This window comes from Bufo bufo, chromosome 8, assembly GCF_905171765.1.
Source record: "Bufo bufo chromosome 8, aBufBuf1.1, whole genome shotgun sequence".
Lineage (NCBI taxonomy): Eukaryota > Metazoa > Chordata > Amphibia > Anura > Bufonidae > Bufo > Bufo bufo.
In genome coordinates this window covers 106,838,966-106,859,490 of record NC_053396.1, presented here as the reverse complement: position 1 = coordinate 106,859,490, position 20,525 = coordinate 106,838,966, and the positions used below count along the sequence as shown (strand labels likewise).

The 20,525-nt window shown below is 40.1% G+C and overlaps 1 protein-coding gene across 3 annotated transcripts in view; it reads left to right on the top strand.

Annotated features, from left to right (window-relative positions):
• The window catches only part of ARHGEF9 (Cdc42 guanine nucleotide exchange factor 9), a 400,716-nt gene that overhangs the window by 318,156 nt on the left and 62,035 nt on the right, over positions 1 to 20,525 (top strand). For all 3 annotated transcript variants that reach the window (XM_040442123.1, XM_040442125.1, XM_040442124.1), the window contains 2 exons: positions 10,732 to 10,911; positions 19,547 to 19,779. In XM_040442123.1, coding sequence (XP_040298057.1) covers positions 10,732 to 10,911; positions 19,547 to 19,779 — 413 coding nt within the window. The remainder of the gene's footprint in view (positions 1 to 10,731; positions 10,912 to 19,546; positions 19,780 to 20,525) is intronic.

Sequence of the window (20,525 nt, the reverse complement as noted above, 5' to 3'; positions counted from 1 at the left end):
TTTCATCATGTGTGCACCTCACACATTGGTAAAAGCTTTGTGATGTAGTGGAGACAGTCGTGGATTGTGAGGCCCCTGAAGACAAGGGAGGAAACCCTATTGAAGGGTGATCTTTTGAGCTGTGGAGAGACAAAGGCACAGAATGAGAGTGACGGAGTTATGCATTGAATGGCTAAAATAAGAGCCTCTGTGTAGTGCGCACGAGATTGTGCGTAGACAAGGGAATGTTTTCTAGGCTCTGACGTACGTATTGTGAGTGTGTAGCTTTTCCCTTCTGCCTGTAACTCTTTCCAAGCTGTTTGTCTCTCCTGAAGCTTTAGTTTTTGCAAAGGGAAGGTGAAAAGTGCTTGGGATGCAGTAAATCAAATCAGGAAGGACAAACGTGGTAGCAATGTCCCCAAGTTGTGGCTAAACTATGTTAAACACTTTGGCTGACAGGAGTCACAGTCACTGTCTGTCAAGGGCATCAGTGCTTTTGGCATAGACATTACCTACTTGTCATGGGTCAGTGTTATAATAAGGCTTGGTGTACAGCAATGCAATTAGCAGAACCTTTCTGAACTGAGCTGACCGATGACAATGTCACTAACAATTCATGTCATGGTGGTATACAGAATAAAGAAGACAGGACCTAAGTTATGAATGGAAAAGACCAATGCATGGCACACATCCAGTCTGTTTCAGCTGACATCTGGGTTCTCTGTTTGGAACACTTTTACCTTTCAACTCAAAGTTGAATTTTGTCCACTGTGTTTCTGGGCCTCTTATTTTGATGTGGATCTTAACCTCCAGACTAGTCCTTGCACATTGGATTGACAAGCAGAGAGGGGCGGTAAGCTGACCATACCATTTTGATATTTATATCTGCAGGATGTGTCATAGATGTCCGATAAATATGAGTCCCACCTCTGGAACTGCATCTATTTCCAATATAGGTATCCTCTGAACCCAGCCTGGAAGCTACATCTGGCAGAGAAAGAATGTAGAGGTGGCCACTCATTCATTGCTATGGGAGTCATGGAAACTGCTGAAAATACCGGTAGTAGAGCCATAACTCCCATAGAAGTGCATGCTTGCAACCTCTCCATGCACTGTACGTACGGATGCAATGGCCATTGAGTGGCCACCTAACCAGCCAGGATGGAGATCAAGGAACCTTTGTTCTGGAGATAAGTGCAGAGATGAGATTCACATCTATCAAACATTTATGGCATATCCTGTGGGAATAATTGGGAACACCCCTTTAGTGGGGTTGTATCATCATAGACAAATTCTTTTAGATTGGGGCCACAATCACCTGATTGCTGTGGGGCTTGCTCCTAGCACCCCTGGAATGCAACTGATCTTGCTAGGCTTCAAGGAGAAGGTTTCTTTATGGTCTCCATCCCAGATTCCATCAAAAGTACATGATGAAATAGAACAGCATGTGTTGCAGTTGCACTATCTTGTCCAGTAGAATATTACTCATGAAAATAGACTATTATAGTCAGTGCGGTCCATCCAACACTGTCTTGCTGAGTTATGTGCCAGAACCAGCTCTTCTATTCTTTTCATCTCCTTCTGTAATGAGTAGAACAATGAATGCAACAACTCTAATGTAAGCTAGGACCAGCCAGACATTTCGGCTCCAGTTCATAGACAGGGACTTCCCCCCTCTGTGATGTACACATGCCCAAACAGGTCATAGGGACTGGGGTCAATTTTATGGGACAACTCCTTTAATATATTATATCAAGTGGTTTCATACTGAAGCACCAATGAAATATTGTGGTAATGGAACATCAATGGATTTTCACTGCAGAAAAAACCTGTCTATAAGCCCTAAAAGGTCCCTATTAAGCTTTTTGATGGCAACTCCTCCAGGCAAAATCAACTGGATGACAATGCAGTTCCCACATAAACAGAGCTGTCGTGATCAGACAACCCTTTTTTATATTTGAAGCTTCACATCCTAATAATATAAATGGTGACAAATGGAAACTTTTACAGGCTATCCTCATTTTCATATGTCCAGACATGAACTTTGGCAAAAGTTCCGAGGTTTGCTCTGGACCTAGACAGAGAAAGACATTCACTGCTAAACACAGTAAAGACACCATGTTAACAATGTGCAAATGGGATTCTTTTAGGTTTTGTAATAATATTCTTAAATATGTGATGGACTGACTGTGACATACAGTCCTGATCAAAAGTTTAAGACCACTTGAAAAATAGCAAAAAATAAGAAATAAGAGTGAGACAAAACATTTTTTGAGCATTCAATTAATTGAAAATAACGATTAAACTGAAACAGGCTGTTTTTCAGCTGATCCAAATCTTAGGACCACATGCCTTTAAAAGGCCAAATCTGTGCAAAGATGTGGATTCATTGTCATTTTCTGTCAGGTAGTCACACGTTGTGATGGCAAAGGCAAAAAAACTCTCCCTTTTTGAACGTGGTTGGGTTGTTGAACTGCATAAGCAGGGTCTCTCACAGCGCGCCATCGCTGCTGAGGTGGGACGCAGTAAGACAGTCATTTGGAATTTCATAAATGATCCTGAGGGTTATGGGAAAAAAAAGTCAAGTGGAAGACCCAAAAAAATTTCATCAGCACTGAGCTGGAGGATCCAATTGGCTGTCCGTCAAGACACTGGACGATCTTCGACCCAAATTAAGACCCTTACTGGTGCTGACTGCAGCCCCATAACCATCAGACGGCATCTGAGACTGAAGGGCTTCAAAAACAAAAAACGTCTTCAAAGACTTCGTCTCCTTGAACGCCACAGAACTGCTTGTTTGGACTTTGCAAGAGAGCCACCAAACATGGGACATTCAAACGTGGACGAAAGTTTTATTCTCTGAGAAAAAATTTAATCTTGATGGTCCTGATGGTTTCCAACGTTACTGGCATGACAAGCAGATCCCACCTGAGATGTTTTCTACGCGCCACAGTGGAGGGGGCGCCATAATGGTCTGGGGTGCATTTTCCTTCAGTGGAACAATGGAGCTTCAGGATGTGCAGGGGCGTCAAACGGCCACTGGCTATGTCCAGATGTTGCAGAGAACATTCCTCATGACTGAGGGCCCTCGTCTGTGTGGTAACGACTGGGTTTTTCAGCAGGACAACGCTACAGTACACAATGCCCGCAGGACAAGGGACTTCTTCTAGGAGAATAACATCATTCTTTTGGCCCATCCTGCGTGTTCCCCTGATCTAAATCCAATTGAGAACCTTTGGGGATGGATGGCAAGGGAAGTTTACAAAAATAGACAACAGTTCCAGACAGTAGATGGCCTTCGTGCGGCCGTCTTCACCACTTGGAGAAATTTTCCCACTCACCTCATGGAAACACTTGCATCAAGCATGCCGAAACTAATTTTGGAAGTGATAAACAATAACGGCGGAGCTACTCATTACTGAGTTTATGTTTGGAAGTTGGATTTCTGTTTTGGGAGGGTTAAGTTTTTTTTTGGAGGTGTGGTCCTAAACTTTTGATCAGCTGAAAAACAGCCTGTTTCAGTTTATTCGTTGTTTTCATTAAATTGAACGCTCAAAAAATGTTTTGTCTCACTCCCATTTCTTCTTGTTGCATGTTGAAGCTCTACTTGGAACCTTGTTAAGATCAAGCCATGCTAAATATGATTTTTTGCCATTTTTCAAGTGGTCTTAAACTTTTGATCAGGACTGTATGTCCAGGCAGCCATTTCTAGTTTCAGAATATTTGGTGATGTAGGCGTAATCAGTAAAATGTGTAACAGGCAAACAACACGCCAGCCTGGGCCTGTGAGAACTGAGAAAAGCAAGTGAGCAATAACAAAGGGTTGTATGAGCTGTTATTGTATTATGACTTCATAATGCACATTGGAAATCATCAAAGTATACTAAATCAGTCGGACTTCCATGCGTTGCACTTTTGTCACATCCCCTCTCTGATTGTAACATTTTTAGCAAGTGCACTGTTTTTTTTAAAAGCTCTTGTTGTGACAGCAATGTGTTAAGAGAACGAAAAATATAACAAGACAGCAGCACATGAGCTGTGATGTGTTCATGAAAGGTACCAGCAAAGGCCATCAAAGATGGGAGAAAAACAAGACTATTTGCATCTGCTGCACAAGAGATCTTTAGCAGTGGGATGAAAAGCATTACATCATTTTTTAAAGGGATTATACAATGATTAATGTAAAGAAAATAAATCAGACACCATATAGTACATGGCAATATCTTTTTAACAATGCTGGAACCAGCCCTGTACCTCACATGGATCCAGAGATCTCCACTAAAGATGAGCGAATCGAATCCCACGAAGTGGAATTCGATTCAAAATTCAGGATAAATTCGATTAGCCTAGAAGCCAAATTTCTTCGTGCTTCGTGTCAGCGAATCGATTTTACGTTAAATACAGTAGTATATATAAAAAAAAAAAAAATTCTAACTTAACGCCTCCATTTGCTCGCGACGGGCTGCCAGCCACCTGGCGTGATGACGTAATCTCGCGCCGCACGGGATTTTGGCCGAGATTCTCAAGCAAGATGGTGGCTGCTGGCCCGTCACGAGGAAATGGAGAAGGTAAGTTTGATTTAAAAAAATGTATTGTTAATTTTACACTCAGATGCCGCGATCATGTATGAATGCAGCATCTAAGGGGTACAATGACGGGGACGGTGCTATCGCAACTCCCTGTTATTGCACCTGCTACATAAAAAAAAAAGTGCTATGTGACGAAGTAATTAGTCACAAAGCAAATTTTTGTGTGAAATTCGGCGAATCAGCCGAATCGAACTTTTAAGACATTCGCTCATCTCTAATCTCCACATACATTATTTGGCTTGCACTGTTAGATTTATTTCAGGCTGGTAGCTCATGGTGCGTGTCCTTACTCACCTTTCTGCTGTAGCTCTCTCTCTGTAATTCTCTCAGATGAACCTGATCATATGCGGCCATCTCAGAGAGGTGGACAGAGAAATAAAGAAAAGAACAAACAACAGGTGGTGCTATACAGATACATTTTATTGCATAGCTTAATGGCTTTACTAAAAAAAATTATTACATGCAATTAGAAAAAAGTATTCAGACCCAGGTCCTGGTTTTAAAAATGTAGAATATTTTTTGTGTGACAACTCCTTTAGTTGTCTTAAGTGTCCTTTTTTCGCTCTAAAATTTCCCCAGAGTAGAACATGACAAAGTTTTACTGGAGTTTTGGCAACAGACAGATCAATGTCAGACTGGCTTTCCTTGGAACCAACAGAGGAATGGTTCTGAGGGCTTACTTTAAAATTTGAACAGAACATATGCGTGGACTCCAGATCAGCTTCACGTGGGTTTGTCTTTTGTAGTGCCTGAGCCCACTGGAGGCTAGGCTGATACTCTAGGGGAAGGGGACTGTCTGTAGCAATCTGGTAATTTGTATGATGACTAACAGAGACCTATCTCTGTGGGAGTTTGAGAAATAGCAGAGTGCTGTACTCTGCTACAGTATCTCCAGAACTCCTTTAGAGGTGAATGGATTGGAAGCAGATTCAGTGCACATGCTCGACTTGCCCCTACATTCATGTTGGACGACTCCGCAAGATACAAGGTCCTCATTTTCATGATTGGTGGTGCTGTTATAGTGTGTTAGTAGTTTAATTTCCTTCCTTGAGGTCTCCCCACCATCTTTTCACAGCAGAAGATGGATGCTTTACAGTCAGTGGAATCTGGAACTTGATATGGGCAATAACATCACCAATGCTCTCCAAGTAGCCATATCATCTTTTTCTCCTGTGTTACTCCTGTATTAACTTATCTATGGCTGTAACCAGGCTTTGCTTCACCCATAAATGTTCAGTTCATTGCCCTAGCTGTGTATCAAAATACCAGGATTAGGTGGAAACCTAGTTTGATCCTTGCTATGAGGCCCTTACTTCTCTATGTATGCCATTGACCAGGGCCAAGGCAAATTGGCTTGTTGGCGCCCACTTGGCACCTGGGGAACATCCCTTGACACACCCCCCCCCCCCAGGTACCCTCTGAACTTATCTTCTGTACCTTATCTGGAGTAGTACAAAACTTGTCCTTCTGTGACTAATCTTCTGACCACTGATGATACTAAAGTGATAACAATTTTACTACAGGATTTAAATTAAGATGCTTATTTTAACCAATAGAAGGTCGCAGTGTAGTATGGTGGTGGTATAATGTATGTAGGGTTTGGAAAAAGTAGTGCAGCCAAAATAAGGATCAGTCACCCCTACAACCAATAATTTTTTCAGCTTTATTTTTTAGTCAAGCTAATCAAAAATAACAGAGATGATCTGATTGGTTCCTATGGCAAGTGGCCACTTTCTGACTGTATCGATGTTTGAACGAGGCCCCTTGTCTGTTCGGGTGTCAGAATTATTTATTCACTTTTTATCGTTTGGCATATCATTACTGTGCAACCTTGTTTTTTTAATTCTAAGTGGGTGAACCCAATGCAGACCCTCAGATACAGCTCTTTACATGGTAATGCAAGAAGAAATGTTGTCTCACTGTATTATCGTTGAATGGTTTCCTTGGGCATGATGTAAATAATGGCTCATTTTATTTAATGATGTGAGTAATTGTATTCCTACTCTTATGTTTGAGGCGTTGAATACAGCTCTCACATTGCCTCGCCCTCAGATTTAATATGATGTTGCTGAAGGGAAATCTGCCAGGAGCAAAATAATAGCCAATCATATCATATACATGATTATTTTTTTTCTATTTTTATTCTTTTGTATGTTCATGTTCTAACTCCTGTAACTTATGTTCAATTTATACTGGCCTATTTAGAATATCACATATGAAGAAAATAATATACAAAATTTGTATGTAATATCTTTTTTCCTGGACCCTGTACAGATGTACAGTATTGCAACCTTGCAAAGTTGCAAGTAGAGACTTTTCACCAGAGCAGTTCTCTGCAGAAGAGGTTGTCTAGGATTTAAATATTGATGATCTATATATCAATATCAATATCTGATTGGAGCAAACTCCCAGCATCTCGCTGATAAAGCTGTTTGAAGGGGCCACAGTGTTCAGACGAATGTTGTGGCCTCTCATTAGTATATCAAGCACAGGGTCATACATTGAGGTTTTTTTTTATTCACATGAATGGTACTGTAACGAATGGACCCCTTCCAACAGCTGATCGTCAGGGGTGCTGGGGGTTGATGTTGATGATTGGTCGTCAATATTTAAGTCTTAGACAGTCTCTTTAAGCTGGTCATAAATCAGGGATTTCAGACAATCAGTTTACAATTGACTTACTGTATCGTTCACAGTTGGTCATTGAGGATTGCCATTTTGGATGAAAAGCCAATAAATTAAAAAGGAAAATTAATGATCAATATCTGCTGGGATATTAATGTTCAGCCTAGTCCTGGCATCCATTTGGCATGAACAATTTTCCAATGATAGTACTCAACAGCAAAAAAAAATTAAAATCAGCTTTTTGACAGATACCCGTCTTCAAATGACATCTGACCCCCCTATAAAGACATATTATTACATTTTAAGATTATTATTAAGAATAGCTCTCAGTAAGGAGTGAGGCTCATTCTGAATTTAGTTATAGACCCCTATGATTTCTACATACTACCAAATGGACATGCCATGTATGTTACCTGACTTTTGCTAGCTGATTCTGCTGCCATATACTGGTCCCTATATGATGATTTGCTTCAGGGTTCTCGAAGAATCAAGTGCCCAAATTCCTAACCGCACATCTCAAAACAATATACATATAATGTTTTTTAATCTTACAATCTTAGTTTATTACAGTTTGTCTATAATTACTGTATATAAAGTTTTTATGGCCTTTAGCTTTAACATAACCTAAGGACATTGGTTTCTAAGGCTTGTGACCGTCTAAGGAAAATATAAGTCAAGTCAAGAATTTTGACTATTGGTATCACACGGTGAATGGCTTCTTCGTTATTGCCACATGAATATGTGAAGTAACAGCCAGCAAAATTGTAAAAAGCTACAGAGGTCAGAGCAGCCGCACAACACCGCCTGCAAATATCTTTAGGACATTAGTATATCAAACCTCATTCCTTATGACAGTGTGACTAAAAAGGCATCTTCACAACTGTGAATTTCAAGCTTCTAAGTGCTGGAACAAAATGGAGCACAGGTCGCAACCACTTTTTTCGAAAGAGAGCTAATCTGCATTTCGATAATATATTACTTGTATATGGTTTTAGGAAGAAAAGATATCATCCATTCCTGTATATGTTTTTATATTATTTTTTAAACATTTTGAGCACAAACTTTACAACATGATCACTACAAATGAAGAAAAGACAACGAAGAAAGCAAATAAAAATCTGAAAGCATAGTAAATATGCAGCATGCCCTGCTGGGAGTTGTAGTTTAAGAAAAGTTTCAAAAGTTGCAGAGTTTCACTACGTTATAACTCCTTGGGGGTCAAACCTGTACCAATACAATATATCATTAATTCTTTGATTTAAAAATTCTCTGTTAAAGTAAGGTTTATGAAAGCAACATTTTTGTTAGGGTTGATTTTGGTTCTGAGTAAAGGTATCTGTTGTATCACACCTAGCACTACCCTGTAACACCTGGATGAATAATATACAGTACAAAGCTTCCATGTACACTGTTACCCTCCATAATAGTCCCATCATGATACATGAAAATGCAGTCCAAAGTAATCCAGGCTGGAATCAGACATGCAGTGTTTCTGACAAATTTTGTGCATTTTTTGAGTTAAACATACAAGTAGACACAAAAGAGAGGCGATGTATCAGCCTTTCCTTTATTATGTTCCTTCCTTTTTTAATCCATTCCTGTGTTTGTCTCCAAACACTGCCACAAAAACTTTTGTGGTTGTAGAAAAAGGTTTAGAGTGGCACTGCAAAATATGTCAAAAACCCCTTTTCTTTTCAACAACAAATTCGTCAACCGGGGTACTAGGCAGGTGTACTTGCACTGTAAGCGATGTCGGCGGTGCTCTGTCCCACATGTAACCAGACAGTTACGGCTTCAATAGTATTGCACAAATAATAGACAAAAGGACGGCACTCACCGCTGATGCGCTGAACAAGATTCTGGGCCAGACGAAGCACTGAGGTGCGAAACTTCCGTCGCCTAAACTCAGCTGGAGCATTTTTGTATGTTGTCCGCTCTCTACCAGGAATGAAAGAATAAAAGAATCTTGTTCAGCGCATCAGCGGTGAGTGCCGTCCTTTTGTCTATTTGTGCAATACTATTGAAGCCGTAACTGTCTGGTTACATGTGGGACAGAGCACCGCCGACATCGCTTACAGTGCAAGTACACCTGCCTAGTACCCCGGTTGACAACGAAAGTCGCGTGTGATCGAGCGCGATGCTCGAGTCAGTGTATTTAAATCTAATCATGCCTCTATTTCTAAAAAGTTTCTGGCGGGATTCAAACTCACAACCTTCTACATTACAGCCACTTAACCACTACACTATAGAGCTGCATGGCCAGTTACTAAAAAAAAAAAAAAATACATGAGACTTCTGCTCTATAGGAATACTTTCTAGTAGTAAGTGTTCCTAAACAGCAGAAGTCTCATATATATATATTTTTTTATTTAGTAACTGGCCATGCAGCTCTATAGTGTAGTGGTTCTTGGCTGTAATGTAGAAGGTTGTGAGTTCGATTCCCACCAGAAACTTTTCAGAAATAGAGGCTAAATTAGATTTAAATACACTGGGTGTCCCCAAGCACTGACTCAATATATGGACATAGCTATATATGGAATCAGAGCAGGGACTCCTAAGCTGAACTAGGAGTCCCGACACCTTCCCCTCTTCAGAGCAGGGGGTGCCTGGTTTAATGCTCGGGTTCTCCCATTGACTTCCATTGTGAGCACCCGAGCATCAGGAAGTGTTCTACTCGAGCACCAGAGCACACAAGCACTTTGGTGCTCGACCAACACTAGTGTCTAAAAAAAACATGTAATATAAATCATAGTTTACTTCCTACTGATGTAAAAAGGATATTTATACGTCAATTGTGTATCTTGTATAAGAACACTTGACCTGGAACATTTTTGGTGCACAATCATTAGTGTCCAGTTATATTCACCTACAATACAGTAGACCGGGCATTCTCAAACTGCGGCCCTCCAGCTGTTGTAAAACTACAACTCCCACAATGCCCTGCATTAGGCTGATACCTGTAGGCTGTTCGGGCATGCTGTGAGTTGTAGTTTTGCAACAGCTGGAGGGCTGCAGTTTGAGGATGCCTGCAGTAGATGGTGTGTTATTCTTTGAGGATATGTCTAAAAAACTATTTTTCTAATTGATCTGTAAAGCCATGTGATTCCATGGCTACAGACTACAAGTAAACCTTCTATTTGTCCCCTATTGCTTACTAATATATAATTCATAGGCATTTAAGCAGTAGAGGGACCGATAAAATGGATGTGTCTGCAAGAATACAGTAATAATAACCTGTAAACCCCAAAACAATAGTAGATTTCTCATCAGGTTTGGCAATGTTTGGTTTTCTTTTCATTTTACACTGGACTGGAGCTATATATGGTAAAAATGGCAGCAAAGATGTACAAACCCTTTGACATGGCATTTAACTAACTCGAAGAATAGTTCAAAATAATGGGTTCAAATAGTGTCCTTGTAATTTCGGAAAGTCTACCCACTTTTATAAGTTTTTTTTTGCAATGGATAATTGATTTCTTTGAATTTGTTACATTGCATTTCTTTTTAACCTCATTGTGTGATTTTGTGTCCCTGGCAGGGTTATTTAAAGCAGTGCAGGAAGCGAAGAGACATGTTCAGCGATGAGCAGTTAAAGGTCATCTTCGGGAACATTGAGGACATCTACCGGTTCCAGATGGGCTTTGTCAGAGACCTGGAGAAGCAGTACAATAATGAGGAGCCACATCTCAGTGAAATAGGACCATGCTTTCTAGAACACGTAGGTTTAAATGGGCTGCGAAATGTTAGGTCTTGTTAGCCTACAATTTATAGTCAAGCTGCGAGAACATTTCAAATAGCTTTTCAAACTTGGTCATAAAAATGTATTAAGGTCCTTACATGTTTTAAAGAAAGTGGCATCATAAAGAGCTTTAACACCTGGATTATATTGTTTCAATAGCATACTATTGTATTTTATAGTAACCTTTGCATTTTCTTGAATTTCAATGTACTTTTTTATTCTGCACATTTGGAGAATTCATTTCTTAACCTTCTCCTGAGGTGGTCATAAAACATGTTGATGTAAGTGCTACCTTTCTGTAAAGCAACATAACTTCACAAATAGAAAAAAATAAATGCCTGAAAATCTAACATATGTCTTTTAATAAGATATAAATATACACATACACTAAAGGACTCTTTAACTCTATTCATGTTTCATGAAACAACCATGAGGTCTTTGCTATCTACAATTGCTGTTTAAGTGCTTCCTGTCTCCATAGGGATACTTTGTACCATCCATCACAGCTTAGTCAGTCTATTGCTCTGTTAGACAAAATACATTTATTTTTGCCAGAAGTGAGTGTAAAGGATAATATCCCACTCCATGACACTGAACTGATTACATTACAAGTAAAGGATATTGGTCTACATTTACTGATGTGTCTGCCCCAAACATCTGTCGAAAAAAGTGGCACAAATTGATCCAATTTGACACATCTAGGGTTTCTTCACTTTTCTCAAATCCCATGCACGACGATGTATAACGTCACCACGCTGGCCGATGTGATGACGTCATCACGGGCCTCACAGGATTTCGCGAGATGTAATATTGTTATTAGATGCCACAATCAGCTATGAACGTGGCATCTGAGGGTTCAATGATGGGGAGCGGCACAATCACTGTTCCCTGTCATTGCACCCACTATTTACAAAAAATCCATTTTGTGACAAAGTGATTAGTCACAAAGCAAATTCTTTTGTAAAAACCGGCAAAGCAGCCCAATCAAATTTTTTTGATCTCCACACTAGTCACAAAAATAGATGCACCAGAGTTGTTGGAAGAATATCAGGAGTAACTAAAACAGACATGTCAGGAGAGGTGAGGGTTCTCTTTAACTAATAGGTGTAGCTGGGGAGGGAGTTTTGACAGATGCAATAATCTGCATATGTCTTTCTCTGCTCCATCAGTCTCTGGTTTAGAAACATAATTGACTCCTATTGTGCTTATTTTACAGTAAAACTGGGTTTAGGAGACAAATGTAATGTAAATGGATTACGGTAATGTTCATCATTTTGGCATGGACTTCAATCATTGTTGGCAAGGCTTGGGCATTGCCATGTTGTGGCTGGTGAAGCACCAGTAGAAAAAGGTTGAGAAGACCTGAACTATAATGTGTATGGATGCGTTTGGATTACTAGTTAGTTCAGGGAATTCCTGGCATTTCAACCTGCGTTGCATTCTACACCAGCTGTCACAATAATGGAATACGGAATTGAAAGATAGAAAATTTGCCGAAGTGTTGACCCTGGTAATAAATGGGTTAAAGATCCATGCAGGTTTTGCTGCTGCTGGAAATGGCTTTGAGTCTGCTTTCTTGACACTGCCTAAATGACAGCAGCTGAGCAGTAAAATGCGCCGGCCCATCATGTAGAATGAACATTACACTTCACTTGACTAAATGCCCGAGGGTTTCAGCCTAGTTTAACGTGCTGTTACATAAGCCACACAGGTCTGGCCTTCATCATCTGTGAATATGTCAGGGAACGTCAAGAAAATTATAATTCCCCCTTTTTTAGATTTTTATCTGCAATGAATAGACCACTATTATGCAAGAGCCTTTTGGGCACACTCCTGTTTTACAAGAGCAGTCTGCATCTACTGGCATCTGGCATGGCACTTCATTATTAAATCCATGTGTTTTCTCAGCTTCATGTTTTATGGTTAATGATATGGTAGATGTGATGACCACTCACGCAGACTATTGTGTGTGTATTAGTGCCCATTTTGGAATCAGTTAGTGTTTTACACTTTTTTTTTATTTTGCTGTGTTTCTCGTGAAAATTCCATGAAGTGTTGAGTAGATATTTTATTAGATCTGATAAGAGAGTAAAGAAGGGACAGTTGGTTGTAAAGCTTGATTTACACATCCCATTATTCCGGCCGATTATCAGTTCCTACAAACCTTGTTCCTGATAATTTGTTGAAGATCACCCAAAGAAAGAGCAAAACACTTGATCATTAGGTGAAATAATCGAAGGCGCGGACACCTCAATCATCATTCCCGGGCAACAGATCCTGCTGTCTAAATGGCACTCTGCTTCCTAGGAGCAACGATTCTGTATGGGGACAAGCGATAGCAGTAGCAATCGCTCATTCTGTGGAGATGATCCTTCACCTCCACTTAACGAGCAGCCAACTGTCAGGAAGGAACACTTTCTTCCTGACAATCGCCTGCTCCTCAAATAGTGTAAATGCTCCTTAAGGGTCCTTATACTCTTATAGATGATCTGGCAGATTATCAAGAACAAAGCAGACACAGATCCAGTGTAGGATGTGGGTTCCTGGGGCCGACCACAGGAAATTATTCCTGATCCCCAACTCTTTAACAGGGTTTGAATCACATAAATAGACCCTAGTCATGAGTGATTGGTGCCAAAGTCAGCAAAATGGGTTATTTCCTGGATCTTTGGGGCCCATTATGGCATCAGAGCTTGGGTTCACCGAAGAATCCTCTGGTACTCTGGTGGGCCAGGCCGACCTTGGTGAGATCATCAGTGTAGATGAGGGCTGCATTTACATGCAGCTATCACCTCCACTGTATGAGGACAAGCTATCAGTACAATGATTGCTTGTCCTCATAGTAAATTATTATTCCTGCACAGCAGATAATTATTCTGACAGAATAATCTGCTGCACAGAAACGATGATTTTTTTGTGCCGGCAGAACGACATGATCACCCGATCAGAGATCATTTGCACATTCATCAGGTGATTGCCGACATCTTTCACACAGGAAGATTATCAGGAAAAAATGTTTGTACAAATCCTCATCCCCGATAATTTGCCTGATAATCTGTCCATGTAAAAGGACCTTAAGTAATAACTGGGACCAGTTTGGGATAAGTTGCAGTAAATGTTATATGCAGTCTCTAGTGAAAAACGTATTGTTTTTTAAGCTACTGATTAGAGTTTGACTGACTTGAGTAAGTAAACTTTGGCTCATTCCTTATCTTCCATAGATTTTAAAACGGACCCATCACTCCTCCTGACATGTCTCCTTGCATTCCCCATGCAATAACAATAGCATCTTATGACTAGCCATAAGCAAATTTCTTGAAATTCAATTCAGATTTAATTTGGCCGAATCAGTTGGGTGATTCGATTCCTGTCTAAATACATTTGACACAAATCGAAACTGCTCCGATTGCCCTGAAAAGTTTTGATTGACATTCTGGAGTCTCCTAGGACTGTTTGCAACCCATTTCAAGCTCTTTAATGCCAATCCATCGTCAGTAATAATAAAGTGAGAATGACATTCAGTATATGGCTACAGGTTGGGCAGACTTGGGGCAGACTAGATGGGCCAAATGGTTCTTATCTGCCGACACTTCTATATTTAAAGGTAAACACTGGGCTGCTGGCGGTATCAATCAGCCTGTTTTAAAAAAAACACTGGGCCATATTTATAATTTCAACTTTTTCTATGGCACTTGCATGAAAAATGTTGTGCCGTTTCTCCGCCGGCCTCTACATTTTCCCAAAATATATGCATGACAAGGGCAGAGAGGTAGTGGGGCCGACAGCCCCGCCACATTCATCATCTCCTACGCCAGTTTTCTGGTGTAGAGGAACACTGAAAACTACGTCAGCCAGAGTGAGTTCAGGCGCACACACTGCCAGATGCTGTGCCTGATTTATGGCGAGGCATCTCATCATAAATCAGGTGTAACATCTGGCAGCGCGCCTGGTTATTGTAGCCTGGCATATGCCACCGAGCTAAGAAGAAATCTGCCCTAGTGTGTTCTAGGGCTTTTTATGTTTTTTTTTAATAGTCCATAAAATTTTAGCTTTTTTGCAGCAACTGCCTGCCAAGGTGTACACACACACCACCTAGGGTCATGTCATCCTCTTTCTTCATCTTTCCTGTCTTCTGATCTGAAAAATGGCTGATGCCATTTAGAGAAATTCAGTCATTTATTTGTTCATTATCCCTTCTAGTAGTTAGCAGTCTGCAATAAAGATCCAACAGGATGTTATCAGTTGGGGGTGTGTCTTTGCACAATTTGTACTGATTGGATAGTGTGAGACTGTGCAGGGAAACACCCCCAACTGGTAACACCCAGTTGGACCTTTGTTGCAGACTTCTGGCAATTCATTTTTAAACATCTAGTAGGAATAATAGAGCAATGGTGCAACATAAAGTCAGAATAGATGCTCCAAAATTGTTATTACATGGGGAATGCAAAATGCTAAAAACAGGCATGTCAAGAGAGGATCTTTCACTAAACCTGACCTGTCTGTTTATTTCACATGAAATAACAATTCTGTAGCATCTTTTCCCATAACGTGTGTTGTAGTGTTGCTCTGTACAGTCTGACAGACAGTGTCAGCACTGATTACAGTATCAGACTGTGTAAGGACATACAATAACCCTAACTGGGGGCATAACAGAAGAACAGCACAACTCATAGTTATGAGAAAAGATGATCCAGAATGATTTAATGAGGGATACAAATATTCACTAAAACAGACAGGTCAGGATCACTGACAGATCCTAGTTAATGGGGTATAACCACACATCATTACCAATTTTCCATTAGAAACAAGAAAAAAGCAACGATTCAGTGGAAATACCATGAGCATTCTTCATGAGAAAACCTCACTAAAGGGAATCCATCACCAGTTTTATGGTGACCCAACAAGGGGCAGCATAAACTAGTGTCGGATCCCCTTAGCAAAATGCTGGGTCACTTTCTTTAAAGGGAATATGTCATCAGAAAATGACATATTGTTTTTATGTTAAACATATTGTTTTAGAAAGCTTTTTGTGAGTTTTTTATTTTTCCATGTTACTATCTATATTTTAAAAACAATGTATAAAATCCTGCAGTCACTAAAACTAATAACAGACACCACTTCTTAGTCGGTTCGGATCACTTTTTAACAGTCATCCTATTATCGCAGGCAGAATTTACCATGATAGATATCACCTATATACAGGGTAGATAACACATGATCCACCATTCACAATACATGATGTTACAGCTTATCTATTCCCTCCCTGTACAATGATGTCTGCATGGGTCACAGAGCATTCCTAGAAATCTCTCCTATAGAAAATAGTGCCCCCCTCCCCCTACTGTGTCTATGGCCCATGGAGGCTACTGTAAAGCATATCTCCAAAGGCTGTTAACAACAGCTTAGGCAAGATGGCCGCCCTCATAACTATGTTCAAGAAATAGAATAAAGAAATCTACAATTATAAAATAAAACTCAAACTATCTGGTTTTAATTAGCAGAATCAATTATAGGCGACACCTTCCCTTTAAGTTAAAAGTTGACATAACTAAAACTTTCCCAATGTAGCAGCCACTAATGGTCATTCAAGGTGTTTGAAGCAGGTGTAGGTAACATGAAAAACAGGCTGAAATGAGCAAAAAGCAGCCATGGTGCTTAATGAGGGATCATTACACCTAATTTTTCTTTCTGATTAGACAGGTTGCATATGCTGCCGGAAGATACAGGCATTCAGGGACCGGACAGGTCAAAGCATTTGCATTTAATCAATGTGCCTCATTATGAGGTATTAGCTGATGGTGGAGAGATGGATCATTCTCCTTAATATCACTGGAAGACTCAGCTGTTCTGCCATTAACCAATGACCCTTGTGTGTCTCCTATTCCGATTTATTTGTCTAGATGATTGAAGTTTTATACATTGTGCTGAAGGACAGACGTGTCAACATGCATGGGAGCTTATATACGGTCTACACATTATATATAATTAGACTTGGAAAGATTTTCTTGACATTGATTAAGAGAGTTTTCTGACTTTCAGAGTCCTCATTTTCATCTAAAATGTAACCTTATTATTCCCTTAGATAGGGAAATTGCAGCATTGTCTCAGCAGCAAAACAGAACCTATCTACAAAATACAAGCATATCCAAGTGTCAGTGAAATATGATAAAATAATAATACATGATTTAAGAACCTAACCCTTTTAATACATTTCCATTACCAGACCGTAATGAACGATTATACAGTGTAGTAGCTGGGGGCAGAGGTGATTTCCTATACCGATCAGTACAGCAGCGCATTTCAAGATACCTATCACAAAAAAAACAAAAAACTGTGTTGAGTACATAGAACTGAATTTAAAGGTGTTCTCCCGGAATGATTTAAAATGGCCACTGCAACCTGTTCTAGAATGTGAGCAGGACTGGTTGCCTTTACTTGCAGAGCTGCCTATGGGTGAGGGGGCCTCACTGCACTGCTCAACAATCGATGGTAATGATGTGATCCTGCCTATGATATTCCATCATGGCTGAGCAGCCTGACAGAAGAATATGTAGTATATGCAAGCGCCCAAGTGTAGTGTGTAGTGAGGCCCCTTGCAGCTCTGCAAGTGGAGGCAACCAGTCCTGCTTACATTCTAGGACAGGTTGTTGGCGGCCATTGTAAATCATTCCTGGAGAACCCATTTAAAGGGCGATTTCAATTCCAAGCAGTGGCATAACATTTCTTCAACATTTGTCTCTCCGAAACATCTTCATAATCTTCTAAAGAACCACATTTGACCTTTTAATTGATGTACACAATCTATTTGCTTCCCCAACTCTAAAGGCTGTATTACACCTGCCAATTTTTCGGCAGATGATTGCTAACGAGCCTTTGTGTGAACGCTTGTTAGCGATCCTCTTGCAGTGTAATACTGCCGCGGATTGCGCAATGAACAAGCAAACGCTCGTTCATCAGGCAATCCAAAGCTTTTGACATGTTAAAAAAATTATTGTCTACAGGCTGCAGATCGTGGGGTCTAATCACGATCTGCCGCCGGCAAACCACTATACAGCATGTGGACAAGCAATGGCATAGTGGTCGCTCCTCTCCATGCTGCAGAGGAGATTGCTGCATATAATTGCAGCAATATTCTCCACTAGCAAGCAGGCAATTGCCTGGAGGGAACGCTTTCCTCTCGACAATCGTCTGCCACATTGGGCTGTGTAATACAGGCTTAAAGGGGTTGTCTCATTCAGCAAATGGCATTTGTTATGTAGAGACAGTTAATACAAGGCACTTACTAATGTATTGTTGTTATCTATATTGCTTCCTTTGCTTGCTGGATTCATTTTTTCATCACATTATACACTATCAGAAAAAAGCACTACCCTATGTGCGCTGCTACGGTCTCAGCCACCAAATAGGCCGGCGCTTTTTCCTATAGTGTGCAAGCATGACCACCACTGGTGGATTGTAGGGTGGTCGTAACCATGGAAACTAGCACTGTATAATGTGATGTAAAAATGAATCCAGACAGGAAAGGAAGCAATATGGACAATAACAATACATCAGTAAGTGGCCTGTACTAAGTTCCTCTACATAATCAATGCTATTTGCTGAAGTGAGACAACCCCTTTAACATCAAAATACTTATCTCTTAACAGTTTCCATCATTTCTTCTGCCATATTTACAGGCCTCACCAGGCCCTTTGTCCTTCTTTCTTTGTGCATTGTCCAAAAAAATATAAAAAAATCAATTTTCTAAATGTGAATACAAACAGCCTCATTCTTTATACACTTTAAAGCTTAACTCCATGGTACGTCTGCAGCTAGCCCAACATCCACCCACTGCCAATCATGTCACAGGGGGTGAGAAAGATGAAAATGGGCATATGCTTGGCTGATCCTTCACATTGCAGAGCTGCGAGTAATTCTCTTTGAGTGAGTTATTACGCAGCAGGAAATTTATGTAGCAAATTTGCAGGGCTATACAGTATGCAGCGGCAAATCTGCCGATTTAGCCCACCGTAATCTGCAGAAAAAGTAGCTCGAATTTAACTGTGGATTTTTTCATCCCCATTGAGATCCATCCTTGACAACAATTTACATCCTGACACTGCACAACAGGTCAAATTTTGTACAGAAAATTACCAGTGTATGTGGATGAGATTTTTTAAAATCTGCTGTATTCCACTGTGGATCTTTTCGGCACAAATCTGGTAGAAACAATCCACAGCCGTTCTGCCCTGTGTGAATTCACTCTTTGCCCAACTTAAAGCTTATTAGATCAACAAGGTCATCCAGTAGAAATGTTCATAGGCTGCCACTGCAATACCAAAGACAATGAGTCACCTAGTTTCTTAGAGAACTTTTTCTCTAATACAATAAAAAGTGTGATTTAAAAAAAAAAAATATTTGGTATCTGAAAATAAACATAGAAAGCAATGTTTAGGGACAGGGACAGATAATTGGATGAGAAGATGAGTAGAAGTGATCGTACAGACGTTCTATATCTCTTGACGTATGCCCTTCATTTTATAATGTCACATAACTATTTCTGGACTGCTGTTTTCGATGTCTTCTTTTGAATATTGTCTCAACTTTTTGTCCCTGTTTATTTTTCCTCCCACAGCAAGATGGGTTCTGGATTTACTCAGAGTACTGCAATAATCACTTGGATGCCTGCATGGAGCTCTCCAAGCTGATGAAGGACGGCAGGTACCAGCATTTCTTTGAAGCATGCCGACTACTGCAGCAAATGATAGACATTGCTATCGATGGGTTCCTTCTGACACCTGTACAGAAGATCTGCAAGTACCCGCTTCAGTTGGCTGAGCTTCTTAAATACACAGCACAGGAACACAGGTATACCCATGACTAGATTACCTTTGTAGTATGGGCCTATAAGAGTTCTGCCATCTTTAAAGGTTCTTCTCAGAATATATAAAGGAACTGATTAATCAACAATAGCTTGGTTTACTGTAGGTACAAGAGCAATCTCAAAATATGGTGAGGAACGTTAAACTCAGTGAGTTGTAGGCTATTTTTATACCAGATTCCCAGCCTTTGCGAAGAGCGAGGGGAAATTTATAGCGCATTTGTCATCACAATGCTTTGTTTTTGTCTTCAATCTTCCCAAATTAAATATGTATTTCTTATTCTAAAGGCCTTTTTATGAATATTCTCTTCCAGTCTCCTATAAGATGTAATTTTGAAGCTTTCTCTACATGCACAGTGCTGATTGGCTTGTAATGTAACTTCACTATCAAGACCTGTAAATAGGTTCTACTATTTTAGTTAGTTCAGACCACTTTCACACTTCATTTTTTGGCCAGTATTTGGTCAGTATTTTACATCCACGTTTGTAAGCCAAGACTTAGGAATAGGCCCAAAACACAGGAGAGTTCCACATTTCTCCATTACACTTTTTATGCAGGTAGGAAGTAAGAAAAAACGGATCAAATACTGCCATGTGAAAGAGACCAGTTTTTTATAAAAATTTTTGAACCATAATCAGGAATATATCCAAATAGAAGGAAAAGTATAAGGGCGGCTTTACACACACCATATTCAGTGCAGTTCCATTTTTTACAAGGTTTTGGCAATGGATG